Source organism: Durio zibethinus, chromosome 20, assembly GCF_047325235.1.
Source record: "Durio zibethinus cultivar Kanyao isolate XHJ-2024 chromosome 20, ASM4732523v1, whole genome shotgun sequence".
NCBI lineage: Eukaryota > Viridiplantae > Streptophyta > Magnoliopsida > Malvales > Malvaceae > Durio > Durio zibethinus.
Window position 1 is genome coordinate 7575455 of NC_143181.1, and position 26367 is coordinate 7601821.

The window sequence follows — 26367 nt, forward strand, 5'->3', positions numbered from 1 at the left end:
ACCAATAAAATAAAATTACGTACAAAAACTTTCTTAAATCAATAACCTCCCAGGCCCCGTACTCACTGAGTTAAAAAGTCTGGCTTCGTGAACTAGATTTAATAAAATATTAGGAGTTTCGTGAACTAGATTTAATAAGGATTTGGAGTCCGTAGTTTTGCTTCTCTACAGAGAGAAAACGAAGGAGGTCGAGCGAAAGCGCGTCTGACACAGTGGAGAGAAGAACAAACAACAACAATGGTGAGCTATGCTTGCTCGCGATTCCTCCTCGTCTTTCCTTTACTGTTTGTTTATCGAGAAAAAAGACTATAAGTACTACTTGGAGAAAAGCACTTCTTGCTTTTTTTATCCAAGTTTTTGAAGTCCTTTCGGTGTATTCTTCTTCGAAAACTTTCAAAATCTGATGTCGTTCGTATTTTTTCGCTTCCAAAGATTTTAATGATTCCTTTTTTTTTTCTTCAATAGTTTTCTTCTCGGTGCTAAAAAAACACTACATTCATTTCTGAATTTTCTAAAATTTTCGTGATTTTCTGTTTAATTTGGAGGATAAATAATTAAATTCAAGTTTTTTATTTCTTAAATTTTTGGAAAATATTTTCTACAAAAGCTCTTACCTTTCCATCCTCATAGTTCAAAGATGAAAAAAATAATGGTTGAACACTGCGTAGGTTAAAGTCCGTACAGGAAGAAGATTTTGGGTTTTTTTTTTTTTTTTTTTGTGAGATTAGGGTTTTAAATCCCCGGCAAAGATGGTTTCTGCTAAAAGTCTGGTATTTTAGTTGCTTTTTTTGGTCCATTTTGATTGAGCCTTTTCTTTTATGAGAATCTTCTTTTCTTGCTTTGGGCTTTTCCTTCTATCTCATGTTTTCTCTTTTCTTACTGTCTTCTATATATTAAGTTTTGTCAGTTTCGAGTTTTTATAATTTAAGCTGTGTTTGCTTTGATTTTGCAGTTGGTGCATATGTGTCTGAAATCCCCGTTTTAGCAAATCATAATTATAATTTATGCAACCATTTTGGAGGATTTTAGGAGTAGTGGGAGTAAATGTCGTTCCGAAGTATAGTTAATGATGTGAGGGATGCTTTCGGCAGCTTATCTAGGCGTAGTTTTGAGGTGAGGTTGCCTGGTCATCATAGGGGAAAATCTCATGGCTCAGTGCTTGAGTTGCATGATCAGCCTGTGGCTATCCAGAATAGCCGCTGGGCAGGCCTCCCTCCTGAGCTGTTGCGTGATGTGATCAAGAGATTGGAAGCAAGTGAGAGTACGTGGCCTGCTCGTAAGCATGTTGTTGCTTGTGCTGCAGTATGTAGGTCTTGGAGGGAAATGTGCAAAGAAATTGTTAGATGTCCTGAGTTCTCTGGAAAAATCACCTTTCCAGTTTCTCTGAAGCAGGTTAGTTCTCTGAATTCTTTTTTTTTTTTTTTTTAATTTCAAGCCCGATTTGAACCGGCACCCAAACCTGCTGAATGTTACCTCTTAAAGGTGGTGGCTGAGCTAAGCTCCTAGTTCTCTAAATTCTTTATGCTCTTCTTTCTCGCTAACAAGATATATTTGTCAGATAATTAATTGTGAACTGATTAATAATGTTTTTGTTAAGCTTCTTGGTGGCGAAACCATTTTATTTTGATATAAATGTGTTTATACATATGTGTTTTAACTTCTAGAGTTGAATTTTCTATTATAGAAGTGGTGACTGACAAAGTTTTCTTTTGTTAATCAATTACAGCCTGGGCCGAGGGATGGAACCATTCAATGCTTCATTAAGAGAGACAAGTCTAAATTAACTTATCACCTTTTCCTTTGCCTTAGTCCTGGTAAACTACTCTTTCCCGTCCTTTAAAATTTGTTGGCTTAGTCATGGCCTACCTTCCTCTGGTGTTTTATATGTTTCCTCAGTGGCCTTGAGCAATAGAACTAATTAATTTTTACCACTAATTTTTCTTTGGTTACAAGTAACTATAGTAATATTAAAGTGGCTAACCAAGCTGGTCTCACCAGCTAACCTAACACCAACTCAATTGGTAATTTTACTTAAAAATTAAATTAAAGTTACAATAATAAAATGTAATTAAAGGTATTTATATCATTCACTTTTTAAAAAATCTAGCCACGCATCTGAGAGAACCATATGTTTTTTTTTTTTAAATCTAATTTATTTATCGACTTATTTTTTGTCACCCACATCGTGGTGTACAATATCTAGTAGTGTGGTTAATAATGTTTATTTGTTATTTTAAATTTCAAATTCTCTTGTTTATGAAGATGCTAATATGGCTGTGAAAAGCATCCCATACGTGCGGTAGTAATTCTTTGACTTGCAATCATTCTCCCTCTTGTTCCCTCTGAAGATGCCTTCTAATGAAGATGAATGTAAAGTGCAATAAACTATTTGTTTTAGCAGGCTGGAAATTCTTTCTCTAGCTGTAGGCTTGCATGTGTTTTGGCTATGTATAACCTTGTAAATCTGCTTCAATTTGATTGTCTTGATGACTCCTCCAGTCTAGTTAGTTTTTAAATAATTTGACAATTCTAGACAGTAAATGGCTACTTCTGATTCTAATGGTCCTGATGTATTTTTATCAAATTTAGAGTCATTTGATTCAAAAGTTGAGAGCCTGGTGGAAAAACTGATTATTCACACATTTGAGTTCATCTATTGAACATGAATGTGATGGAATTCCTTTGTATACTCGGTTGCTACACCTCCAGTTATTTCTTTTGGTAAATGCATGATTTCTTTTTGCAAGTAGTTTGATTCCAAGTATAAATGGCATCAGGGTTTGAGTAGATTTTCTGTTGGCATGCTATATGATTTGTGGCTGAGCTGTGTTGCACAAATAGAATCTGTTGTTATGTTCAAGTTTGAAGTTTATAGCAAGTTGTTTACTTTAAATTTTTAATAAGCCATGTATGTTAGGATTGAAACCCTATTTTCAGAAAGTGATAATAAACAACTACGAAGAAAAATTGGAATAAACGAGATTTATAGTGGTTCATTTTCAACGTGAGAGCTACATCCACTTGCAGCTGTTGCAGATTTTTCACCATGAAGAAAGAGAGATTCCCAAGTGTGATAACACCTTAAATTGGTGGCCCTCTAAATGTAAGCATAAATAGGGCAACCAAATTACATGTGTGAAAAACCCAAAATACCCTTGATGTTCTTACATATAAAATAAGGTCATTCTACGTATTTACTCTACCTAAGGGCAAACAATGTCAGGGTGTCTTAACATTGTATACATTGGGTTGGGTTCTAATGTCCTTATTTGCTGAAATGAGTTGAATTTTAATGCCTGTGTCTCCATGCAATTTAAACAAGGCTTGTCAGTCATGTCTGCTTCATGGTGGCCCGGGATAATAATTTTTGGTAGTATGTTTTTTACTTCCCTTGCTAGGAGGCGAATTATTTCTCGTATTTTGTCACCTTAATTCTAACTAGCTATAGCTAGCACATTATCATGCTGTTAGTTGTCTGACATACTGTTCTGACCTCATGCCTATGGGTATGTAACTTTTTGTTTTCTATTTGCCACTGTATTTGTTATGTAACTTTAGTCTTTGTTATATTTTGCAGCATTGCTTGTTGAAAATGGGAAGTTTCTTCTTTCCGCAAAACGAACTCGTAGAACTACTTGCACAGAGTATGTAATCTCTATGGATGCGGATAACATATCGAGATCTAGCAGCAAGTACATTGGAAAACTTAGGTAGGATTTCTGGTACCTTTATTGATGTTGCTATTTTTTATTTTATCTGGCTTTGAATGCAGAGATTGCTAATGCATCTTTTATGTATGTTAAATGCTTGACAATTTTGAGGAAGGCAATAGTTAACATTCTCCTGGAGATGCCCTCTACTTTGTTTGTAGCAAATATATGACTTTTAGGAACACCTTAAAGTGCAGTTTTCATCTACAGGTCAAATTTTCTTGGTACCAAATTCATAATTTATGACACACAACCCCTGTACAACAATGCTCAGCTTTCACCGCCTGGCCGGAGCCGAAGGTTCTATTCCAAAAAAGTCTCTCCAAAGGTTCCTACTGGTAGCTACAACATTGCTCAGGTTTCATATGAGCTGAATGTGCTGGGTACTAGGGGGCCTCGTAGGATGCATTGCACTATGCACTCAATTCCTGCCTCAGCCCTTGAACCAGGTGGCGTTGTCCCTGGTCAGCCAGAGCTTTTACCTCGATCCCTTGAAGACTCATTTCGGAGCATCTCTTTCTCAAAGTCAATTGACAATTCATCTGAGTTTAGCAGTGCCAGATTCTCGGACATTGTTGGAATCTGCTATGAAGAGGATGAGAGAAAGGAGAGACCTTTGATTCTCCGGAATAAACCACCACGATGGCATGAGCAGTTACAGTGTTGGTGCCTGAACTTTAGAGGTAGGGTGACTGTGGCATCTGTCAAGAATTTTCAGCTGATTGCAGCTAATCTGGCAGCAGCTGGCACCCCAACACCATCACAGCCAGCCCACTCTGACCATGATAAGATTATTCTCCAGTTTGGTAAAGTTGGCAAGGACATGTTTACCATGGATTACAGATATCCTCTCTCTGCATTTCAGGCTTTTGCCATCTGCCTGAGCAGCTTTGACACCAAATTGGCATGTGAATAGATGAAAAAGTGACATGTTAAGCAAATGGAACTTGTAGCTGGGATATTGGGTCTCTTTGCTTTCCAGCCTTTATAGGATGGGGTGCTTGTATGCTGTCTATGTACAACAAATATCCAGAGACTGGCAAGCACAGTACATTTGTGCGCCTCAGGATTCTTAGTTTTTGCCTTTTTTTTTTTTTTTTCCTATTTTCTCCGTTGTGGTAGATTGCTTGATTGCTTTATAAACGGTTTCATTGTATGTCTTCAGTTCAATCTTTGATGTTCTAATCATACTACCTGAAAATTAGAGTTGAAATATGGAAGTTCACTGCGTTCCGTCTCTCTTTGGAGCTCGGTCTTTATTATATTCGCGTTTCGTTCCAATTATGAACTTGCCAACCTGGTTCTAAGCAGCTACATCTTTTATTCTCATAATAAACGATTCAGATGTATTATTAATGTATTATATATTTGTTTTTTTTTGTAATTTTTAATTTATCTTTAAATTTTTATTTTTATTTATTTAGTTGAAGAAGATATTATATTCATAAAAATTTTTGAATCTCAATTTTAAAGTTTTTATTTTTATATTCATTTGATTGGAAAGGATGTTCATAAATTTTTTCGAATTTGCAATCTTAAAATCTTAATTTCAATAATGTCAATTTGATAATAAATTTTATGTTTGTTATTTAATACTTAATTTTGTAGAAAATGGAAAAAGAAGTGTTCTCGTGGCACCTTTCCTTTCTTTCAAAATTTTTTTTATAATTATTTTTGTGTTTATTTTAATTATTTTAATTAATTTTTTATTAAATAAATTTTATAAAAGAAAAAAAATCAATGAAGGTAGATAGGGATAATGAAACAATCCAATTCAATTATTTTTTATTCAAACTAATCTAAACATAAATGCATTTTTTATAAAAAAATTTGAGATTAAATCGAGTTTTAAAATAAAGTCAAGTTGAAAATGAATTTAAGGTGTTTGGGTTCATAGTGTCCGCACGATATTTCTCTCTCTCTCTCTCTCTCTCTCTCTCTCTCTTTTTTTTAGTTTTTAAAGCTGTTTTTTTTTTTTTTTTTGGGTTACCTTTTGGGGAAAGGATTTTTTTGATTTTCACTACTTAAAAATAAATGTAAATTTCCACAACATTATCCAAAGGTAAATAATGTACTTTCAATTAAATTAATGATTGAATTTAATGATTTTAAATTAAACATAAAAATTAATTAAAAATATAGAAATAGTTTGAACAAATATTAATCATAATTTAATTGTAACTGCATTTATCACTTTTGGATAAAGTAATAAAAATATTCATTGATTTTTAAGTAATTAAGAGAATCCTTTTCCACATTTTTTTCAAAAAAAAATTTTATTTTTGTTTTTTATTAGATAAATTTTATAATAAAAAAATTAATTAAAATAAAAATAATAAAATAATTTATATTCAATAAATTTTGATTCAATTGATATTATTTTTTAATTTGAGATAATTTGATTGAGTATTTTTTTATACTAAGCTAAGGTAGAATATGGTTTTAAGTGTTACCCTTCCATCATGGTATATATATATTCAAAATATTTTATTATTTATTTAGTTTTATATTTATATATTTAAAAATATTATTTAATTCTTTAATTTAAAAAATTTATAAGCCATTTCATTTGGCTTTTTTTTGCTATTTTTTTAAAAAAAATTTATTTATTAGATAAATTTTGCAAATAAAAAATCAACAAATATAAAGATGAAAAATAATTTATATCATATAAGTTTTAATTTGTTACGATTTAATATATTGATACAATTTTTTTAAAATAAAGATTGTGTTAAATTTGCCTTTTAAAATAATTTGGACAAGTGGGTATCGATTTGAGATGTTTTGTTTTAATCTCTTCGAGGTATATAAAAAATATATTTTATTATTTATTTAATATATATATATTATATTAATAAAAATATTATTTAATATTTTAATTTAACAAAAAATTATATTTATCTATAATTAAATTATAAATTATATAAAAAATAAATAAACTTATATTTATTTATATATTATCATCCATTAAAATTTAACATAAAAATTTTATTTTTTTTCATATTTAAAATATAATTTAAAAATAAAAAATTATTTCGTAGTGCAGATCTAATTTTAATTTCTATAAAAAATATAAAATAGTCCGACTTTTAAGGTACGTTGCATGTCGTATTCAAGCTTGTCTTGGGTCCATACGGCCGGTCATAGGCAGGAAAGCTATTCCCACTTGAGGGGCCTTTTTTACGGCAAATTCTATGTGTTGCTGTCCACCTATTCTTTGTCTGAGCCTTTTAACTGAAACCCGTTGGCAGCAACTGTCCGTTACGAAATTCTATACAGATGCTGGATATTCCTTATGACAAAACAACTGCAAGGCCTCAAACTTCCTCAGACATGTTGGCCCAGCTTCACCACTCACGACGAGCTCAGCTTATCCACCAAAGCTTACAGCCGTTGTTATCCTCGCTTTGACAGCCAGATTAATGTATTGATGCTAACTTATGAACTACGTTCTTATTATTTGTGTTGAAATCTTTTTGTAAGGACGATAACTTTGAATTTCAATGGCATTATTTTTAATATTTGATGTCGTTAGGATTGAATTTTAATTATTAAAATTAAAATTTTTATATTTTATCATCAAATTATATAATTATTTTGGTCTCTTACTATGATTGAATTATATTTTACGTTGATCGTCATCTTATTGCAATCCTCTTCACTTTATTTTTAATATACATGAGTGTTGGATCGTTAAGAAAAAAACATGAAAAAATTAAGAATATTTGAAATGAAGATGTTTAGATAGATATGTAATAAAATTAAAAAAGATAAAATCATAAATGAAGAAATTCAAAAAATATTAGAGATAATCCAAAATGAAAAAAAAAAAAAACCATTTGAGATGGTTTAGATTTGTGAAATGTAGGTCTATGTGTCAATTAGATGAAATGAACTTCTAATTTTGGAGAGACTAAAACTTTTAAAAATAGATCACGAAAGACGTATATATAAATAATAAAAAATATATGAAGATTAAAAAAATATATAAAAAGATTATTTTTATAAAAAGATTAATATATATAAAAATATAAAAAGATTAATATAAATAAGTGGCTCAATAAAATTTAAAATTACTACCTAACATGATTTTTTTTTCCTTTCATATAGACACCCTTAGAGTTATTGGATATAAGTTTGTAAATCATATTATTTTTGATAATTTAAAATTAAATTTTAGTTATTAAAGATTAAGAGTTTAGTGTTTTGTCATCAGATTATATATGAATGTGGATACCTCATGACATCTGGATCATTGAAAAACTTTTGAATATTGGATATAAACTAGTAAACTAACTAATGGATTTGATCTCTTTAATCTTTTTGGAACATAGTTTCACCAAGCTTCAAATTTGAAACCTCCAAATTATAAGCTGTTGGATTGAAGTTCTCCGAATTAGAAGCTGCTGGTTGAAGTATCACATCGGGGACAATGGATTGGCATCTTTATGCCTGCTAATTGATAATATTTGTTAAAAGTATTTTGTTATCCAATTCATTTCACTGTCTTTGTCAATCCCATCTCTCCATCCTTGCAATATAATACTGATTTGACAGTTTAAAGATGCCCACAAGCAAAAATTCCATACTCCCTTTCCCTTAACCGTCTCTGTCTTCGTAGGTCTTTGACTGAGAACCATCACAGACAATCACGACAGATTTTGATAGAAACAAATATCAATAAAATCATGTTTCTGACCAAGTTTAAGGGGATTTTTTTTTCAGTCTTGGTCTTGTAATTTTGTGTTTGTTTTGGAATCAAGATGGTCAGTGGCCCAGAAAGGTTTAACGTGTCTGACGACCTTGGTAGCAAGAATTGGCCCAATTTTTGTTGCAGTGCGGTTGCATTGTTTTTAGGAAAAGTTGAGCACTTTCAGAAATCCATTCAGTAACAATCTATCTCTGCTCTATTACTCCATTCAATAAAACACACCGATTTGGAAAAGCATGATCAGCATTCTTATGTTCTAGGACTCAGAATCTAGCTAGAGTGGTGCCAAGATCTCCCCTAACTTCACTTATATTTTCTAAAAGGTTTAAGTAAAGAAAAAAAAGGCTGGGTCTAAAATTGGACCTTGAAGGTTAAGGGAGATGGGAAAGTTGGTTCACGGTTGGACCTTGAACATTAGCAGGATTATAACCATTAGGTTGATTCTAAATTGCTTCTGACATATGGACAAAGGAGAGGGGCCAGAAGGCTTTATCCTTATCCCAGGACTAAGCTCAGTCGTCAGATTTGTTTGCGGAATTCGAGGCCAGGGACTTCATCTTTAAGTGAGATCCTCCTTGGGACAGCAAATGGGACACAATGTGGTTCTTGGCCTGACTGACAAGTGGCAAGAAGGGCATATAGCTTGAAAGGTGGACAAACTAAAATGAATCAAATACCACCATTGAACGTGTTAGTTTCTCTTCTGGTTGATTCGTTGAGGGATCGGCTGCTACTAAACATGCCTTTCAGATTTGGAGTCCCAAGTTTCAGCTTTGCCACTTATCCTTGAATCAGAGATTGACAATAAGGAAACCCTGTATGAACAATCACAAAGTAAACCTATGTTGAAATGATGGTTGTCCTAGTGCGTTGTATTGTAGTAGATAACAATTGTATATTCATACAGACCAAAAAAAAGACCAGAGCTGACAACAAAACTAGCTAGTCCGCATGGAAAACTCCATCTAAAACTCTCAACTCAAGCATTTACATCATCAAGCAGCATATTTTATCAATGCTGGAACTGCTAATAAGGACCGCTCAAAGACCAGATTTGTCCTTTGCTTTGCAAAGGAAGCTTCGAATTAACATCTGACAGAAATTCTTCACTCACCTGGAGATTGAATTCAATTGCACTAGCCAACGTATTCAAGATGCAGCAGCAAACATGAAACTCATACGTACTGATATATATAACCAAAAATTGTAGGGAAATATAAAATTTTTATAGAGTTCACTCATGTGATTGAGCAACGGGGGTTCAACCCTTTTTGACAGATTCTGAGAAGTGAGCACTCCTTGCAAGTTGCCGTGGACCCTTCATTGAAGTGTCAATCTGCACTTAAGAAACCCTTCTTTGCTTGTTCAGGGAGGCATATATTTTCTACAACTGTTTCTATGAACTCCAATTAAGACCATTGAATGATGATAAATGTGGAGTTGAAGGATCTGTGTTTCTCTCCCCTTTTCTTCCTCATGCCACGCGCGCTGTATATCCATATACATCTGTCAATGAAGGAACCTCAAATTGAAAATGGTTACCGATAGAAGTCACATTTCTATATATTATAATAATGAGGACTGGGAAGCAACCTTTCCTGTCCCACTCGAACCCAGAAAATTAACACAATATCAAAGCTCAGGTTCTATTCCGTATTCCTTTATTATACCCCTTCTGAACACGTGATGATTAGGCCTAAACGTAGTGAAGGCCTATTAAGTGGTATTATTCTACGTTTGTCAAGTCTTAAGTTACTTGCGATCTTATATTCAAATTTATCCTCTCCACTTATTATTAATTAATTTTAAATTGCATACTTAACAAAAGCATTGAAGAAACTCTCTTAAGATTAAAGGTAGTTTTTAAAATCTTTCAAACCAAATGAACCTAAAAGAAGGATTAGTTTAGAATATCGATTTACCTAACTAATATCTTTGGAAATCATTGCGTAATCTTGAACCTAACTTATCACCATCAAAGTGTCACCTTAGGTTGCACAAAATGGCATTATTGTTCTTAAATTATGGACCTAATTTAAGAAGATTATAGATGATTTTGGACTGTTTCTCCTGTCTAATGCGCATGGAGAGAGGGAGAGAGAGAAAGACTCTTGTAGGGACAGTTGGTGGAGCACCAAATCTGAACACTAAATCCCGTAAGATTGATGCTAAGTATCAAAATTGTGGTGGCAGAAGAAATGGATTACAAATGGACTCACTCAAAAGTGATAAGAGGTCACTGATCGCTAGTGCAACTTTATTAACAACATTATCACTGCAAATTTGAAATGCCTTTTTTTCTTTTCAGTTGCCACCCAAGGTTTTAAAAGAAAAAGAAATGCAATGTATCCTGCAGGAACTTGATTTTGACTTATTAAAGCCATCCTGTTAACAGATGATGCGCTTGGTTACTGAACAAAGGATGATTTTTCTTCCTTCTCTTGTCAGTTTATCAGTTAGTCTCTTCTCTTCTGATGAGGATCCCAAGAGTGTTGAGTTTACAAGGAAACTGGGCAAAATTCCTAATGTCAATGCTGTTATTATATTTGCTATCCAGAAATTTAACAGAAACATGAAAAGAAACAAAAACCATCCATACTATTTGCAAAAAATAATTTAATTCTGAAGCTAGGCTACTTAGCTTGACCATTGGTTTATATTTTATACTAAATCACTGCAATAACAACTTTTAATCTTCTTTTGGCCATTACTTTTGTATTATTATTATTATTAATTTCAGGAGTAACATTTGGCCTGGACCTATAATGACAAAAACCTTATTATTGATAAAAAATTTTCAAGCTAATATAATTGTATTTACTGGATATATAAAAATGCCGTTGAAATTGTTTAGTAATTTAAGGTACTCTTTTCCTATACCTCAACCTTCCATGTGCTAACAAAAATAGCGAGTAGGCAACTAAAAGCCCAAGCAATAATCTCGAGCTCCTTAAGCCTTTACGGGCCATTTAAATTCAACAAGTTAAGCCCACAAGGCCGAAGCCCAACCCACCAGATATTTCCCTCTCAAACCAATGGCAATCCAGTAATTCAACCGTTGACTTGTCCTTTCTTTTTTCGCTCTTCTCCTGGATCATTCATTATTATTCTCTTTTATGGTTTTTTTTTTTTTTTGTTCATTTTTCAATTTTCAACTGGTTTGAGAAACTCATGAGAATTTGCCCAATGATGTAGAACTAAGACCGTTGAGCGGTTGCTATGGTTTTTGTTTTTCTTTTTTCGAGCTTTTACTCACCGCTCCTCCGCCGCCGCCGCCACCACCTCCACTTCAACCGCCATCACAACCTACTACCACTTCATACATATATATACACATACATATACACATTTATGCGAGTGGTGGTGAGTAAAGGCTTTGGAGGAACTGCCACTAGCACGAAAAACTGCGGATGATTTGTTCAAAAGCTATGAGATCTGAGGGCTTTCTCATTTCCTTTTGTAACTTTTTACAAAATATCCATTTTTGTATTTGACTCATAAAGCATCTTCCTTTTACACAATAGTATTTTCATGAAGAATGATAATCATGCATGCACGGGGCTCTGAGCATTTTTTTTTTTTGAAAAAAAAGCTGTAACCTTGATGCACTTGCAGGCCAGAAAGCTTTATCTGACACACCCAAGTTTTCTTTTTTGGTTTTTTTGTGGAGATTACGTTATAATGCTAATTTTGTCTTCAATTTGTGGTTAAAAAAAATGCTGTCAAACAATTTGCATTAGCAAACTTTCAAATTTATAAATGGAGAATGTTGGGGTAGCAAGTATAAGTCGTTTTTTTTTTTTTTTTTTTTTTGTGATTCGATTCGATTCTTTTGGCATTCTAACATTGAGTCCCTCTGCAATTGCTTCCATTGCGAATTGATGAGAAACCTCAGATTTTTGTTTGATTTTGTATTGGACTTACTATAGCATGCTTTTTCTATCTTCAGTTTGTTAATACTGCAAATGACTAAACATAGCTATGAGATCTGAGGGCTTTGTTGATCATTTTGAATCCCAGACTTTATCATGCTATTTTGTTTTCTTCGCAAATGATTTGCATCTTGATTAGTTGATTATACTCGTGCCTACATTTCACTGAATGCATAAATAAGTAATTAGCAGTTGTCTACCATGGGAATTTTTTGGCTGTTGGTTTTGTTCTTTAGTGACTACAGTTTGGAAATGTGATGCTACTGATTGGTAGTACGTTTTCTCATTGGGATGGTTTATATGAATTTTTTAGCTTCGTTAGTCTATGAATTTTGTCAATCCCGCTGAATGCTAATTTTGTTTTTGGTTTTTTTGTAGAGATTACGTTATAATGCTAATTTTGTCTTCAATTTGTGGTTAAAAAAAATGCTGTTAAACAATTTGCATTAGCAAACTTTCAAATTTATAAATGGAGAATGTTGGGGTAGCAAGTATAAGTCGTTTTTTTTTTTTTTTTGATTCGATTCGATTCTTTGGCATTCTAACATTGAGTCCCTCTGCAATTGCTTCCATTGCGAATTGATGAGAAACCTCAGATTTTTGTTTGATTTTGTATTGGACTTACTATAGCATGCTTTTTCTATCTGCAGTTTGTTAATACTGCAAATGACTAAACATAGCTATGAGATCTGAGGGCTTTGTTGATCATTTTGAATCCCAGACTTTATCATGCTATTTTGTTTTCTTCGCAAATGATTTGCATCTTGATTAGTTGATTATACTCGTGCCTACATTTCACTGAATGCATAAATAAGTAATTAGCAGTTGTCTACCATGGGAATTTTTTGGCTGTTGGTTTTGTTCTTTAGTGACTACAGTTTGGAAATGTGATGCTACTGATTGGTAGTACGTTTTCTCATTGGGATGGTTTATATGAATTTTTTAGCTTCGTTAGTCTATGAATTTTGTCAATCCCGCTGAATGCTAATTTTGTTTTTGGTTTTTTTGTAGAGATTACGTTATAATGCTAATTTTGTCTTCAATTTGTGGTTAAAAAAAATGCTGTTAAACAATTTGCATTAGCAAACTTTCAAATTTATAAATGGAGAATGTTGGGGTAGCAAGTATAAGTCGTTTTTTTTTTTTTTTGATTCGATTCGATTCTTTGGCATTCTAACATTGAGTCCCTCTGCATTTGCTTCCATTGCGAATTGATGAGAAACCTCAGATTTTTGTTTGATTTTGTATTGGACTTACTATAGCATGCTTTTTCTATCTTCAGTTTGTTAATACTGCAAATGACTAAACATAGCTATGAGATCTGAGGGCTTTGTTGATCATTTTGAATCCCAGACTTTATCATGCTATTTTGTTTTCTTCGCAAATGATTTGCATCTTGATTAGTTGATTATACTCGTGCCTACATTTCACTGAATGCATAAATAAGTAATAAGCAGTTGTCTACCATGGGAATTTTTTGGCTGTTGGTTTTGTTCTTTAGTGACTACAGTTTGGAAATGTGATGCTACTGATTGGTAGTACGTTTTCTCATTGGGATGGTTTATATGAATTTTTTAGCTTCGTTAGTCTATGAATTTTGTCAATCCCGCTGAATGTATCTTATTTGCAATTGCAATATTCAGAATGCATGGTCTTTTGTTGCTAGATGAAATCATTGATGCCTCTCTTAGAATTGTGGTAAACTGAGATACAGCTTTGTCTTTTTTAAATGCTAACTGTATTTGCTTGCAGACAGTTTAATTAAACTTCGATTAGGTCTTTATTGATGCACTTCGTATGTCTATTTCATCAATAATAGTATCTTCCTCTTCTTGAATTGCCACTTTGAAAGCATTAAACATTTAGTTGTCCAAGAGTCAACCTATTCTTGTTTAACTGAACTAATCAACTATGTTATCTGCCAATCCTTAGTGATTCACTTTGGTTCTATTGGACCTAGCTAGTCAATCTTTCATTGCTTTTGATACCATCTGTTTAATATATGCTTGATAAATTTCAAAGGCTTTGAAATGTGCCGTATGATGAGAAGTTGTTATGTGGGGTAGTTCTTTTGTTTGTTATTGTTGTTTCCTTCTATCTCTGGAGACATAGATTGGTTTTTATGAAAATCATGTCATTAGCTTCACTATCATTGAATTATGATGCTGATGAAATCTGAGGGTAGTTCGTTTTCTTTGAATTACATCTTTTAGTTTGTTGTTATATCCTTTTTGGTGTTGGTATTGGAAGCTTGATTAGAGCCTTTGTGACCAATGTGCTTTTTGCTTTCTCTCTCTCTATATATTAGTAGATCATAGTTCTTTCTTTCCATGATGTTATGTAGGGGTGTTAGACATTTGTGTCTTGGTTTTCATCGAGATCCTACTGTCTGTTGCCCAATGATGGAAAACTCATTTTTGATTGAATGGTTCTGGTTTTCAATTCATCTCTAGCTTTTGCACACCACCTGCTTCATTCTTTCTCTCTCTCTCTCCATTTGCACGTGTGTTTGTGTGTACATATGTATATTTATTTATTTATTTTTGGTGGTGTGTGAAAAGCTATTGATGAGTGCATTTACGGAACTGTTCATAATCTTGGCCAAGATATGAGATCTGAGGGCTCTTTCTAATTGCACTTTTAGAGCTTTCAAAATAAGATGTTGTCTTCAGCCAAAAGAGGCAGAGAACTTCAGTTACATATACAGTGCCAATCTATAACTGTATGTAAGTTAATTGAAATTTTAATTAATGCATCAGAGAAATTTAGACTTAGCATTTCTCTGGTTGATTAAATATGTATTTGTATGTACATTTAATCTTTGCAGTTGGGTGAGGCTGATTTCTACAGTTTTATATGATAATCCATGAATTTTTCACTTTTTTTCTCTTCTATGAGCCTACTTTTCTAGGCAGTCTTACTTAGATACCTTTTACTTGTTAAAGTTTGGTCTTGAGATCACTTGCCCTCAACGGTCTTTGGTATTAGATTGCTCATTAATCCGCCCTGCCTGATGATGGATACTTTATGTGGGGAGAAGTTTCTACGGCATCGTTGTTGGCCTCCATCCTTTCTGCAACTTGTCATCATTGTTGTTGGCACTGGTAGTAGTGGATGTGGAGTGGTTTTCAATGAAATCCTATAGCATCACCATTGATGAGTTGTTAGAACTATTGAGTTTTGACCTCTGAGGGCTTGGCTCGTTCTTTTACCATATGGTGCATTAGAAGATCCTCTGTTTTGATGTTTCTTAGCGTATAACAATATACATGTCAAGGCCCATGCCTTGTTTTAATGTAACTTCTGAAGCTAGCAGTTCAGTGGGATTATTGGTAATGGGAATGGTGTTTGATTCTTAGTAGTGATTGTTGCAGGGTGTTGTGACTGACAGGAAAAAGTTGGAATGCCATGAGAAGGGTGAAGCTGATGCATCCGCTGAGGTTTTTGACCAGAGATGGGAGACCCAATCAAGAATTGAAATTTGTTTTTTGTGTGCTCAGTTCTCACTTGTTATCTGCTTAGATTAGACTAGAACTAGATCTGTTGTTTTTGTTTTAAATAAATGCTTATTATTCTTATCTTCATAGGTGTTTTGTGTAAGTCTATGTCTATCTTGGGTTTTCATAGATTATGATTGATTTATGTAAGGATTAAAGTAGGAATATTTTATTTATTAGTTAAATTTATTATTTTTTAAAATTTATATAATTTAAGTTATTGATTTAATTTTTAAAGTTATAATAAGAGACATAAATTTAATTTCATGAATTAAAAATAATTTTTTTAAAATTAAATCGTCCTAATATTTTTTTATAATTTTTTTTAAATACAAAACAAATATAATATTGAATGATTATTATTATATTCTATTGATTAGACAAGTAATATAACCTAAGGAATTGAAAAAAAAAAAAATACTAGATAAGGTTCCTTCTTCTATCCAGGGATGTTCGTTCGGATAAGTTGGTGAATTATATTATTTTATTTTTCAAATTCATTAATTTTAAATATCTAATTGATTGAATTTTTAATTGGTCTTTATTAATTTTTGAATTAATAGAATAATAAATTATGTTTAAGTTAAATTATATTTTTAATTTTTAATTTCTTATATACCAAACAATTTAAATAAAATTATTTATAAAATATTAAATTATTAAATTATTAAATTAAATATTTTAATAATTTATAAAATCAAATGATTTATTTCATTTTTTAAATTTTATTTTTTAAATTTATTATATTTCAATTAAATTATTGATTAATTTGGTTAATTTGCTTATCATCAAATTAATAATAAAAAATTTTTCAAAATTATTTTTATAATCAATAAAACATAGATCAAAATTTATTTAATAAATAATTAATTTATTGAATTAAATTGATTCTATCAATTAATTTATTTTTCAGCCAATTATTTTGATTAAAATCAGAACATAAACATTTTTATTTTTTATTTACAAGAGAGAAATAAATAATAGTAGTATATTATAAAATTGATATGATCTTCATCAACCCTGCTCTGCTCTGCTTCTGCTTGCACAATTTGTTACACCAAAACTTCTCAGGCATTCTTAGAATTTCAAACGTCCATAGATAATCAAAAGTTGCGATTGATAAATTTTTTTTTTTAACTAGTAAAATTAATGCTCAAAGGCTTGGACTTTCTTTGGGACATTAAGATTGGGCTGGTCTGTCTCTCGGCAACCTTTGTAAACTTACACAAGTCTCTTACTTCTAGTTGTAGCCCACTCTTCTTTTTCCTTTTTCTTATTATATCTAATTTTGGGTCAAAACAGCAGATTGAGAAGGAGAAACGGAACCCCACTTTCCTAATTTGTTCAGTCTCTCTCTAATCTCTATATCTCTCACTCACATTTGATAGTCTGTTCTCCAACGATAGGAAGCCAAGGGGGGGTGCATGTTTCTAGGTGAGCAATTTCATTTGATTTGTTCATTCCTTTTGTTGTTGATTGATTACTGTGTAGAAGACCCTGCCTATTTCAAGTTTTAATGTTTAAAAACTACGACTTTTTCCTTTAGGCTTTAGCAAATTCATTTTGCAGCATACCCTTTTTTTGGTATTTGGCCCTATGATTGATAACTCATTGAAATGGAGCAGTTATTTCTGATTTTCATTTTGGGCATTTGCTATCAGCAATGGCATCAGTATCTTTCTTTTCTTTTCCTTTTCTTTTTTGGTTTCAAATGAGGAACCTCTAATTCTCTTTCTTTCTCTCTTTCTTCATATGGACACGGCTGCTGATGTAGTGAAGGCTAGTAATGAAAATCAGTTGGTTAAAACTGCGAATGACCAATCATAGCTATGAGATCTGAGGGATTTTTGCATGATTCTTAGTCTTTGTCTTTATCATGCCATGCTTTTGCAGCCTTTTTTCCATATGATTTTCATGCAATTAAGTAATTAAGCATTAGTTTACCTTGAAGTTCTTCGGGTTGTTGGTTTTGTACATGGCTTAATTCAACTTTAATATGTTTTGTTGGTTGCGCTTTATATGTTTGTTCCGTCAATTTTTAGCATATTACACTTCTTCAACAACTGCTGTGTAAAGCTTGGAAATTTTAGTTGTCTATAAGCAAGGTGTCACGGTCCACACTAACTTGTGAGGTATTGTTTGCTTTGGCCCGCTGGTCTCACGGTTTTGTTTCACGAAAGTCGCCTCACAACTTGAAGGGGTGTGAACCTTTATATCCCAAGATCAACTCTAGTACACAGCCGATGTGGGATTCATGGCTCCTCTCTAGGACCATGACACAAGGCTTGTCAATGTTCTGTTTCTTTTAATTCCAGCTTGTGCTTTGTGCATGCTTTCTGCTAACCTTAATGCTTCACTTTTGGTGCTATTGAGTTTAGAAAGTTAATTGTTTTGTTACCATCTGATGTAATATATGCTTAATGAATTTCACCTGCTTTGACATGTGGTCAATGATTAGAGTCATTACTTCTGGTAGTTGCCTTGATTTTCATTTGGAACCACCATCATTGCTTCTGCCAACCTGTTCTTGTTGCTGTTGTATATCCTTAAAGGTGTGGATTGGTTTTTATTAAAATCATGAGCTTCACTACTGTTTGATTTTGACACTGATGAGATCTGAGGGTATAACATTTTCTATAAAAGATCACAAGGATTATAAATCTTTCAACTGGGAAATTGTTTTCCTTTTATGAAATTTCTAGTAAAATGTTTTAGATGCGGTGTGGATTGGAGATTTGTTGCATGCTATGAACGTTTGTGGAGTGAATGTAAACTTGATTGATTACAGTATAGATGAGCTTGGATATTTAATTTTTAATTTTGACTTTCCAGGTTCAATGAAGATACTCAAAACTAGATTTTCTTCCCTATATTCTTGCATTCTATTATCTGACTGTGAGTTTTGTTTTCCTAAAATTTTTTTGCAAATCGTTTTGGGACCTAATGTGTAACATGCTTTTTGTGTTTGGTTTTTGGCCCAATGATAGAAAACTCATTGAAAGGAGCAGTTATTTCTGATTCTCATTTTGAGCATTTGCTATCATCATCACGAATCATCATCAGCAACAAGCAACAAAAACCAAAATAGTTCTCTCTGTCTCTCTCTCTGGTGCACACTATATATTTATCTATATTCTTAGTGGCTTACCTGATGTGGTGTAAGGCCCTTAATGAGAACCAGTTACTTAATAATGTGGATGACCATACTTAGCTATGAGATCTGAGGTCTTTTTTGATCAATTTGAATCTTGTCTTAAATGTGTAACTGCATAATTAGCATTATATACTGTGGAAATCTTTGGGTTGTGATTTTCTTCTATAGAGACTACAGTATAGAAAAGTTTATGCTGCTGCTTGCTGCTATTGCGTCATTATTGTTGTGTCTTCAACTCTGAAGAAGTGGATTGGCTTTTATAAAAACCATGACCTCCACTGTTTTTTGACTATGATATTTGATAAGGGAATTGTCTGTTATCTTCCTGAAAGTTGTTATGGGCCTTTCTGGATAGTGCTATGCAGTTATGGTTATGGAGTATGGTATTAGATATTTGTTTCTTGGGATATATTTTAATCTGACACTTACTGCTTTTTGTCCAATGATGGAAAAACTCATTTTGATTTTGCAGTTCTGGTTTTCAATTCAACCCTAGCTTTTATGCAACACCACATTCATTCTCTCTCTCTCTCTCTCTCTCTCTCTATGTGCACATGTTGTTTGTATATATGTTGAATGCATGTGTGTGTGTGTGTGTGTGTGTGTGTGTATGTATTTATATGTATATCTTTTTTTTTTGGTATGTAGGAGGCCAAGGCCTAAGGGAAATTGGGGAAGGGAAATTTGCAAGTGCTGGGGATTGAACCTCAGTCTTGTTGAAAACCACCTCCTAATGAAGGTGGGTGAACCATTTGAGCTAAGCCCCATGTTCGTATGTATATCTTTGGTGGTGTGTGAGAAGCGATTGCTGACTGGTCAGTACCATTACAGCCAACCATAAATAATCTTGTTAAAGCTATGAGATCTGAGGGGCTCTCTTGAATTGCACTTTTATGGGTTTCAAAGTCAGATGTAGTCTTTGGACCCCAAAGAAAAGGAAAAAAAATGAGTCAAGCTTAGTCCAAAGGGAAGATGGTGTGTGTTTAGATTTTGAGTTATGTTTGAATTAGGGAATTCATCGGTGCCAAATATAGCTCCAAATTATTACAAGTTAATAATGTTTATCGAAATTTTAATCAAGCATTAGAGAAATGCAAATTGTCAGTTTCCCTTTCAATTTTCATACACGCACATACACATAGTTTAGCTGGTATTAAATCTTTGCAGTTGGGTAAGGCTGATTTTTACCTTTTTTTCTTTATGAGTTTGTGTCCTGAGTCAGTTTTAGATAAATCTTTTGCTTGTGTAATTTCAAATTTATTATATTATTTTAGCATTATCAAGTTATATTGTCTTATTCCTGTGCATGGCACTGATGGTGGTTCTGGAATGGGCTTCTATTAAAACTTGTAGCTTTACCATTGTGAATTGTTTTGAGGTTTCTGATTTAATGATTTGCAGGCTGTACGAGTTCATATATACTGCTTTCAAATTTAATTTTGCTCATGGTAAGAACAAGATATCATGCTTTTCAGTATTTGATATGACCATTACTGTGTTGAGATGCTCTTTGGATTAGCCTAGAGGCCACAGGCCTGAAACATTACTGCTTAATTGTCGCACTCTTGAACCTTGATTCCTCTATTTGTAATGCATATTTCAAAGCTTTAGTCCTGTTTCTAAGTATTGTTGATGTTTGAAGAAAATGTTGATTAGATAATATATTTTGTTATTCTTCACATCTTAATGTTTTTGTAGTGACTGGATGAAATCCAGCATCATGTTTTTTTTCTTTTTATATTTGGTTTTGTAGCATTTATGTCTTGCTTCAGTTGGCACTTCATTATACCTGAAGATGCCCTGTTACATGAATAGTGGCCTATATGACAACATGGAATCCACTTCTTTCTCTTTCTCATGACTCTTCTGGAAGCCATTTTTAAATACATTTGATTGGCTGGTTAGTTAATGAATATTGCTTTGTTTGCATTGTTTAGGATTTGCATGTATTTATCTCCTTTTTGCCCGATGATGGACAAATTAACTTTATTGAGTGGTTGCATGGATTATCCATTAAGAGTCTTTATCTACCATATATATATGTGTGTGTGTGTGTGGGTGTGTTTGTGGGTGGGTATATTCCTCACTGTGTGCGTGTGTGTGTGTGAAAGAGATTTGGTGGTTGGTGTATAAAGACTTTTAATGGATGTCATTGGCCTTATACCACATATGATCAATTCTAAGCTATGAGATCTGAGGGCATCTTTCTTTCTTTCTTTTTCTTTTTTCTCTTTCTTTTTTTTTTGCTGAGGTTATGGGGCTAAATCCCAAATTGGTGCGGGAAACTCCTCCTTAAAGGGAAGTACCCAACCAACTTGGCCAAAGCACATTGCTTAAACCTACTTGCCTTGCTAGCTTATTCTGATAGTTTGCCATTTTTTCAGACTTTTGAGAAAATACATTAGCAGTTTACATTTGGTCTAATGGTAACTCCATGCATTGCTTTTTGTCTTGCAGTTTACCAATACAATAAAATACAGATAGTCATAGACATTGGTTCCAGTTCAATGCACGATTGTGCTGCTTACTTACAGGGATAATACTAAAGCTCAATATTTTGTGAACAGAAGAGGAGAGGAAAGGCCAAAACAGACATAGAAAAAGCCCTCTCTCCCTCTCATAAACTGATTCTGTTATGATGCTCAGAATCTTTGGATCATTAGTGGAGAAAAAGACTGCCCCATTTCCAGAGTAAAGATCTCGATCACAGTGAAAACCGAAATGGAAAGACACATACAGAGATTCCTAAATAAAGTGTCATTTGTATCAATCACAGCAGCCTCACTTACTCTCCTCTTCCTCTTCCTCCAAACCCCAGAAACATGCATCTCACCCGACGCTCCCCTAAAGCCTCACCTTAGATTCCCCAAATCCACCTGTGACTCTTCCCCTCGCCACTACCTTCCTCTTCCCAAGAAGAATGCCCACCTCTGGTCCTCCAAATCTTGGATGACCCAGGTCTCTTCCTTTACTCAATTCTTCACCCAACTGTACCAAATGGGTCTCCTAATGAACCAATCCAAAGTCCTCTGTGTCTCTGCCGGAGCTGGCCATGAGGTCATGGCTCTATCCAAAATGGGCCTTGAGGATGTTACAGGTGTTGAACTGATAGAATCCTTGCCTTTGGTTAGCAGGGCCGATCCCCATAATCTTCCCTTCTTTGATGGGGCTTTTGATGTTGCCTTTACCAGTCATTTGGCAGAGTCCTTGTATCCCATGCAGTACGCAGGGGAGATGGAGAGGACTGTAAGAAAAGGTGGACTGTGTGTGGTGGTTGTGAATGAGTGTGATGAGGAGGAAGTCAAGGAGGTTGTTAGGTTATTTAGGAGGTCCAGGCTTCTTGGCTCCGCCGATGTTACCTTGAATGGAAGGAGAATGACCAGGATTATAATGAGAACTAAAGTGTCTGCTTAATCGGTTTTTTTTTTCATTATTTCAGTGATTTATTTTTCTTTGATTGAGCTTACAATTAGATTATATTAACTTTGATTTGCATTGTTAAATTTATGTTAATTTGTGTATATTATTGGTGGGAATTACTTCTTGTTGTGAATGGAAAAATTGAAATTTGATAGTTGGTTAAAACAAATGCAGAGAGTAACCTGTGAAGGTGAATGTTGGAACTTGGGACCATACAAACAGGTAGAACTGAATAAAGCCTTTAAATGTGTTGAGAACTTTGAGGTAGACAGATACTCTGGTCTACGTCTGGGACTGTATTTCTTCTTTCTTAAGTGAGTCAAAAGATGAAATGTGGCAGCTTTGTTTTAGCGTTTTTTTTTTTTTACCACTTAAGTTGAGATTCCAAGGCTTTTATTTGTTCCAATTGGTGTTTTTAGTCTTTGATTGATTCTCTTGGTTTTGTGTTTCATTTATTCTACTGAAGCAATCACTGTTCTATTGTTTCATTGATTCTCCTTTTTTAGGTAAAAAGAGATCATTCAAGAAAAGAAAATTCATGTAATGTACTATTAGGTCATATAATTTTACCTAATTTAAGAAAATAAAATTAAAAATTGGGTACAAGCCCAAAAGATAGGTAAAAAAAAATCTAAATATAATAATTTTAAATATGATATTGATTAGGATTAGATATAAAAATTACAAAATTTACAAAAGTAATATAAAAAATGATATAGTTTAAAATTTTAATAAAAATTAATTGATTATAACATCTTAAAAAAAAATAGTGTGTTATAATCATTATTATATTTATGTGTGGAGGATACCTGCAATTTAAACTAATGTGGGATTTATTTTATCGTCACTTTAATATTCCTCCTGGTTTGTTTGTGGTTTTGAGTTTTTTGTTCATACCATATTAATGTATTCAACAAGTTGTTGCGGCAATACCGTTTTGTCAAGAATAAAATGTTTTTGCAGTTTTACTCACCACATTTATCATCGAACTTAGAAATGCATGTTAAGTAACTTACTACTTTGAAGTTCGAACGTCTTTGCTGTAGAAAATCACACAGTTACGCAGGACAAATGGAGTTATCGACTAATTCATGTCTACAGAATCTATTTTCCTTCAATAACTGTCTTAAAATTAAAATGCATACGTCAAGCTTGAAGTTTGCCTTTGACTTACCTGCTTTAACAATTATAATATAGATAATTTATTTCTTTTATTATATGGAAAGTGATGGTTTATGGTTTTGAAAGAGCTGATGTTTATCCTTTTCTTTTTGGATCGATCCCTGTTACTTGCCGGTATTTATTCCTCTAAATTACCTTGAATTGAAAAGTGCATGTATAAGAAGAAACAGATTACAGAACACAGATCCTACATTAACTTGGTTACATTGATATTGAAATCACATACTAAATTTCTCGGGAACCCATAATTCGGTATTTTCAAGCAACAAAACAGTTATCCAAGAAGTGTAGAGAATCATCTGATCCTTTCACCATAGAAATAAGGTTACTAGACACTGGAAATATGACTAAGTGCTCCAGAATTTTTATCTTAGGCCTTTTGAGCTTGATTTAATATAATGGTTCCGGCGGCAGTACACAAGTATCGAGCTTCTAAAAACTAGTTCTAAAAACAATTGCTCTTGTGCAAATGTGGAAGCGCATGCATGAACACACAAAATCAGTAGGTAGAGATCCTAAAGAGGAAACAAGCGTCTTTCTTTTAGTGCCTCCTCCCATAGTTTCATTCTTTTGAGGGTTTTAATTCTTTCATTTAGCAACCTGAACTGTTGTTTATATTTTCTAGATGCAGACGAGGAAATGTTTATCAGACCTAGAGATAGAAATATTGTGACAAAATGCCTTTTTAACCTACTCAACTTGACATCAACAATGTGGAATCTAGGATGAGAGCAAACACTTGTGTGACCTGTGTTACTTGTTTCATGTTTAAGTTCTCACTGCTTTGTTTCCATGTGATTGCATCATTGTATGTTGATTGGGAGTAAATATTGCAGCCACATATAACCATTTTTTATCTGTTGGTACTGAAGATTAATGGACTTGCTTCCTCATCTCGACTCCGGTTACATTAATGTACAAGGGGTTGACTATGAGGTGACTGCTTTTAAACTTGGTGGAAATTTTATTTCCATGTGTGGAGTTGGATGTAGCTTTAGAATACTCATGAGTCAGTCTCTCTGAACTTCAGTGCCAGCTGTCTATTTAAGTAACTTAAAGCAATAGATGGCTAATTAAGCAGGAGTGATCTGTTTTCTAATCCATGAAGTTGTAATTAAGTTAAAATACATGTTAAAATCCAAGGCTTCCATTATCATAGATGTATTAGTCATTTCAAGCAGCTGCTTGTTCCCAAGTTAAGCCCTCCAATTAAAGACACATAATCCCTTGCACCAGAAAATTCCAAATATTTGATCATCTTGGGCAATTTTTTTTTCCCTGAGAGTAGCATTAGTTGTGGTTTGAAGTTGACCATCGCACATGTCTGTGCATGCAAGGCAAGATTTCAGTGTATTGGATATTACATGGAATTGCTTGATGTAAGGCATGAGTTATTGATTCAACAGTAATACATTCACCTAAGGGTGAAGTCTTCATCTGATATTTTGATTTATTAAGCTTTCTTCATGTGTTGTTCCTCATTCTTCTGAATATTTAATGCTGTAAAGTCACTAAAAAGAGTTGGACTTTGATGGCTTGGTCAGAAAGACCATTTGATTATTAGCTTATTATAATTATGAAACAGCAGAAATCTGGAGCTCCAGGCACAAAGAGACAATATTTTCTGAGTTCACTTTCACATGTGACATGATCTCCATTTCTTTTTATAAAAGCTTTTGTCATCATACCTGAAGATCATAGAGCTTCTTTATCTTTATATGTAGCTCTCATATGCCCTCCGTCTATTGGTGTTGGAAAAAAAGAAAGTGATGGAATAATATAAAAAGTGAAATTTTGCAACAGTTTGCAGTTGGAACGGTTGTTGTAAGATTCCAAAATTTTCTCACTTTCTCTTTACTTGTGAACGAAGATTTTAAGGTTTTAACCAGACCATCCCAAACTGAGACTATGACTTTGTGGCTTGGGCTTGTGGTCCTGAATATTTCTTTTGTGGTTTCAATTTGGTTAAACTTTCAAGGTAAAGGGTCAAGACTCCAGATAACTGGCAAGAGGAATCTGCCAGTTTGCACTGTGGTGGGGGCTTGGGGCTTTGTGGCGTGAGGCTTGATATTGGCAAGCAGGAGATCCCAAAAAAGAGGGTCCCATGGTTTTGAGATCATCAGTTCAATCAACAGCTCACCAACTGCCATTGATTTTTCATATGTGGTGACCATTAGGTTTCTCCAATCTATTTTGCAGAAACATATCCACCTTGGAATAGAGATTAATCAGTCGGCATGCGAAGAAAATTTTAGGATAAGATCTTTAAAAAGAAAAACTTGTTTTGAAAGCGGTGGTCATTTAATTTATTGGTAGTATATTAAATTTTTAATTTCAATAATTAAAATTTTATCAAACAATATTTATAAAGATTTCTCTTTTCTATCCATTTTCCATTTCCATGACTTGTTTGATAGATATCATTGCACTAAAATTAGGGATGTAATCAAGTTTAATCAAGTTAATACAATGAAAAATTTAAATTCGATTTGAAATTTATTGCTTGAATTTTAGTTTGAGTTTGATCAAATTTTAATTTTTAAATTCGAACTTGATTTAAGATAAAAGTTAAGATATTCGAATTCACTTAATTAAATTTATTTATTGAATAAAAAATAAATTAAATTTTTATGTTCGATTTTAAATTCGATTATTTGTATTCGAATTCGAATTTAACCTCAAATTCATAAACATGAATAAAATATTAATTTTTTAACTAAAATAATAATATATATATATATATTAAAATATAAAAATTCAA

At 33.1% G+C, this 26367-nt stretch overlaps 2 protein-coding genes and 1 non-coding gene across 7 annotated transcripts; all 3 read left to right on the forward strand.

Annotated features, from left to right (window-relative positions):
- On the forward strand, positions 1-4930 carry TLP5 (tubby like protein 5). 2 transcript variants are annotated; one of them, XM_022917657.2, is made up of 5 exons: positions 1-240; positions 953-1392; positions 1727-1814; positions 3578-3710; positions 3921-4930. In XM_022917657.2, the coding sequence occupies exons 2-5, from the start codon at positions 1045-1047 to the stop codon at positions 4624-4626; spliced, it is 1275 nt and encodes a 424-aa protein (XP_022773392.2). In that variant the 5' UTR covers positions 1-240; positions 953-1044; the 3' UTR covers positions 4627-4930. The 2 variants fall into 2 exon arrangements, with proteins under 2 accessions (XP_022773392.2, XP_022773394.2); XM_022917659.2 differs by lacking the exon at positions 1-240 and adding an exon at positions 341-770.
- A 7025-nt stretch (positions 4931-11955) lies between these two features.
- Positions 11956-12058, forward strand: LOC149513090 (small nucleolar RNA snoR118). The gene has a single exon (XR_016330964.1). It is a non-coding gene; the product is annotated as a small nucleolar RNA snoR118 (small nucleolar RNA).
- A 4839-nt stretch (positions 12059-16897) lies between these two features.
- LOC111315715 (uncharacterized) lies at positions 16898-22565 on the forward strand. 4 transcript variants are annotated; one of them, XM_089749577.1, is made up of 4 exons: positions 17140-17284; positions 18838-19743; positions 20406-20452; positions 21462-22565. In XM_089749577.1, the coding sequence occupies exon 4, from the start codon at positions 21726-21728 to the stop codon at positions 22416-22418; it is 693 nt and encodes a 230-aa protein (XP_089605703.1). In that variant the 5' UTR covers positions 17140-17284; positions 18838-19743; positions 20406-20452; positions 21462-21725; the 3' UTR covers positions 22419-22565. The 4 variants fall into 4 exon arrangements, with proteins under 4 accessions (XP_022773395.2, XP_022773397.2, XP_089605703.1 ...); XM_022917660.2 differs by lacking the exon at positions 18838-19743 and having other exon boundaries at positions 16898-17284; XM_089749578.1 differs by lacking the exons at positions 17140-17284; positions 18838-19743 and adding an exon at positions 19801-19819.
- Positions 22566-26367: the final 3802 nt, after the last annotated feature.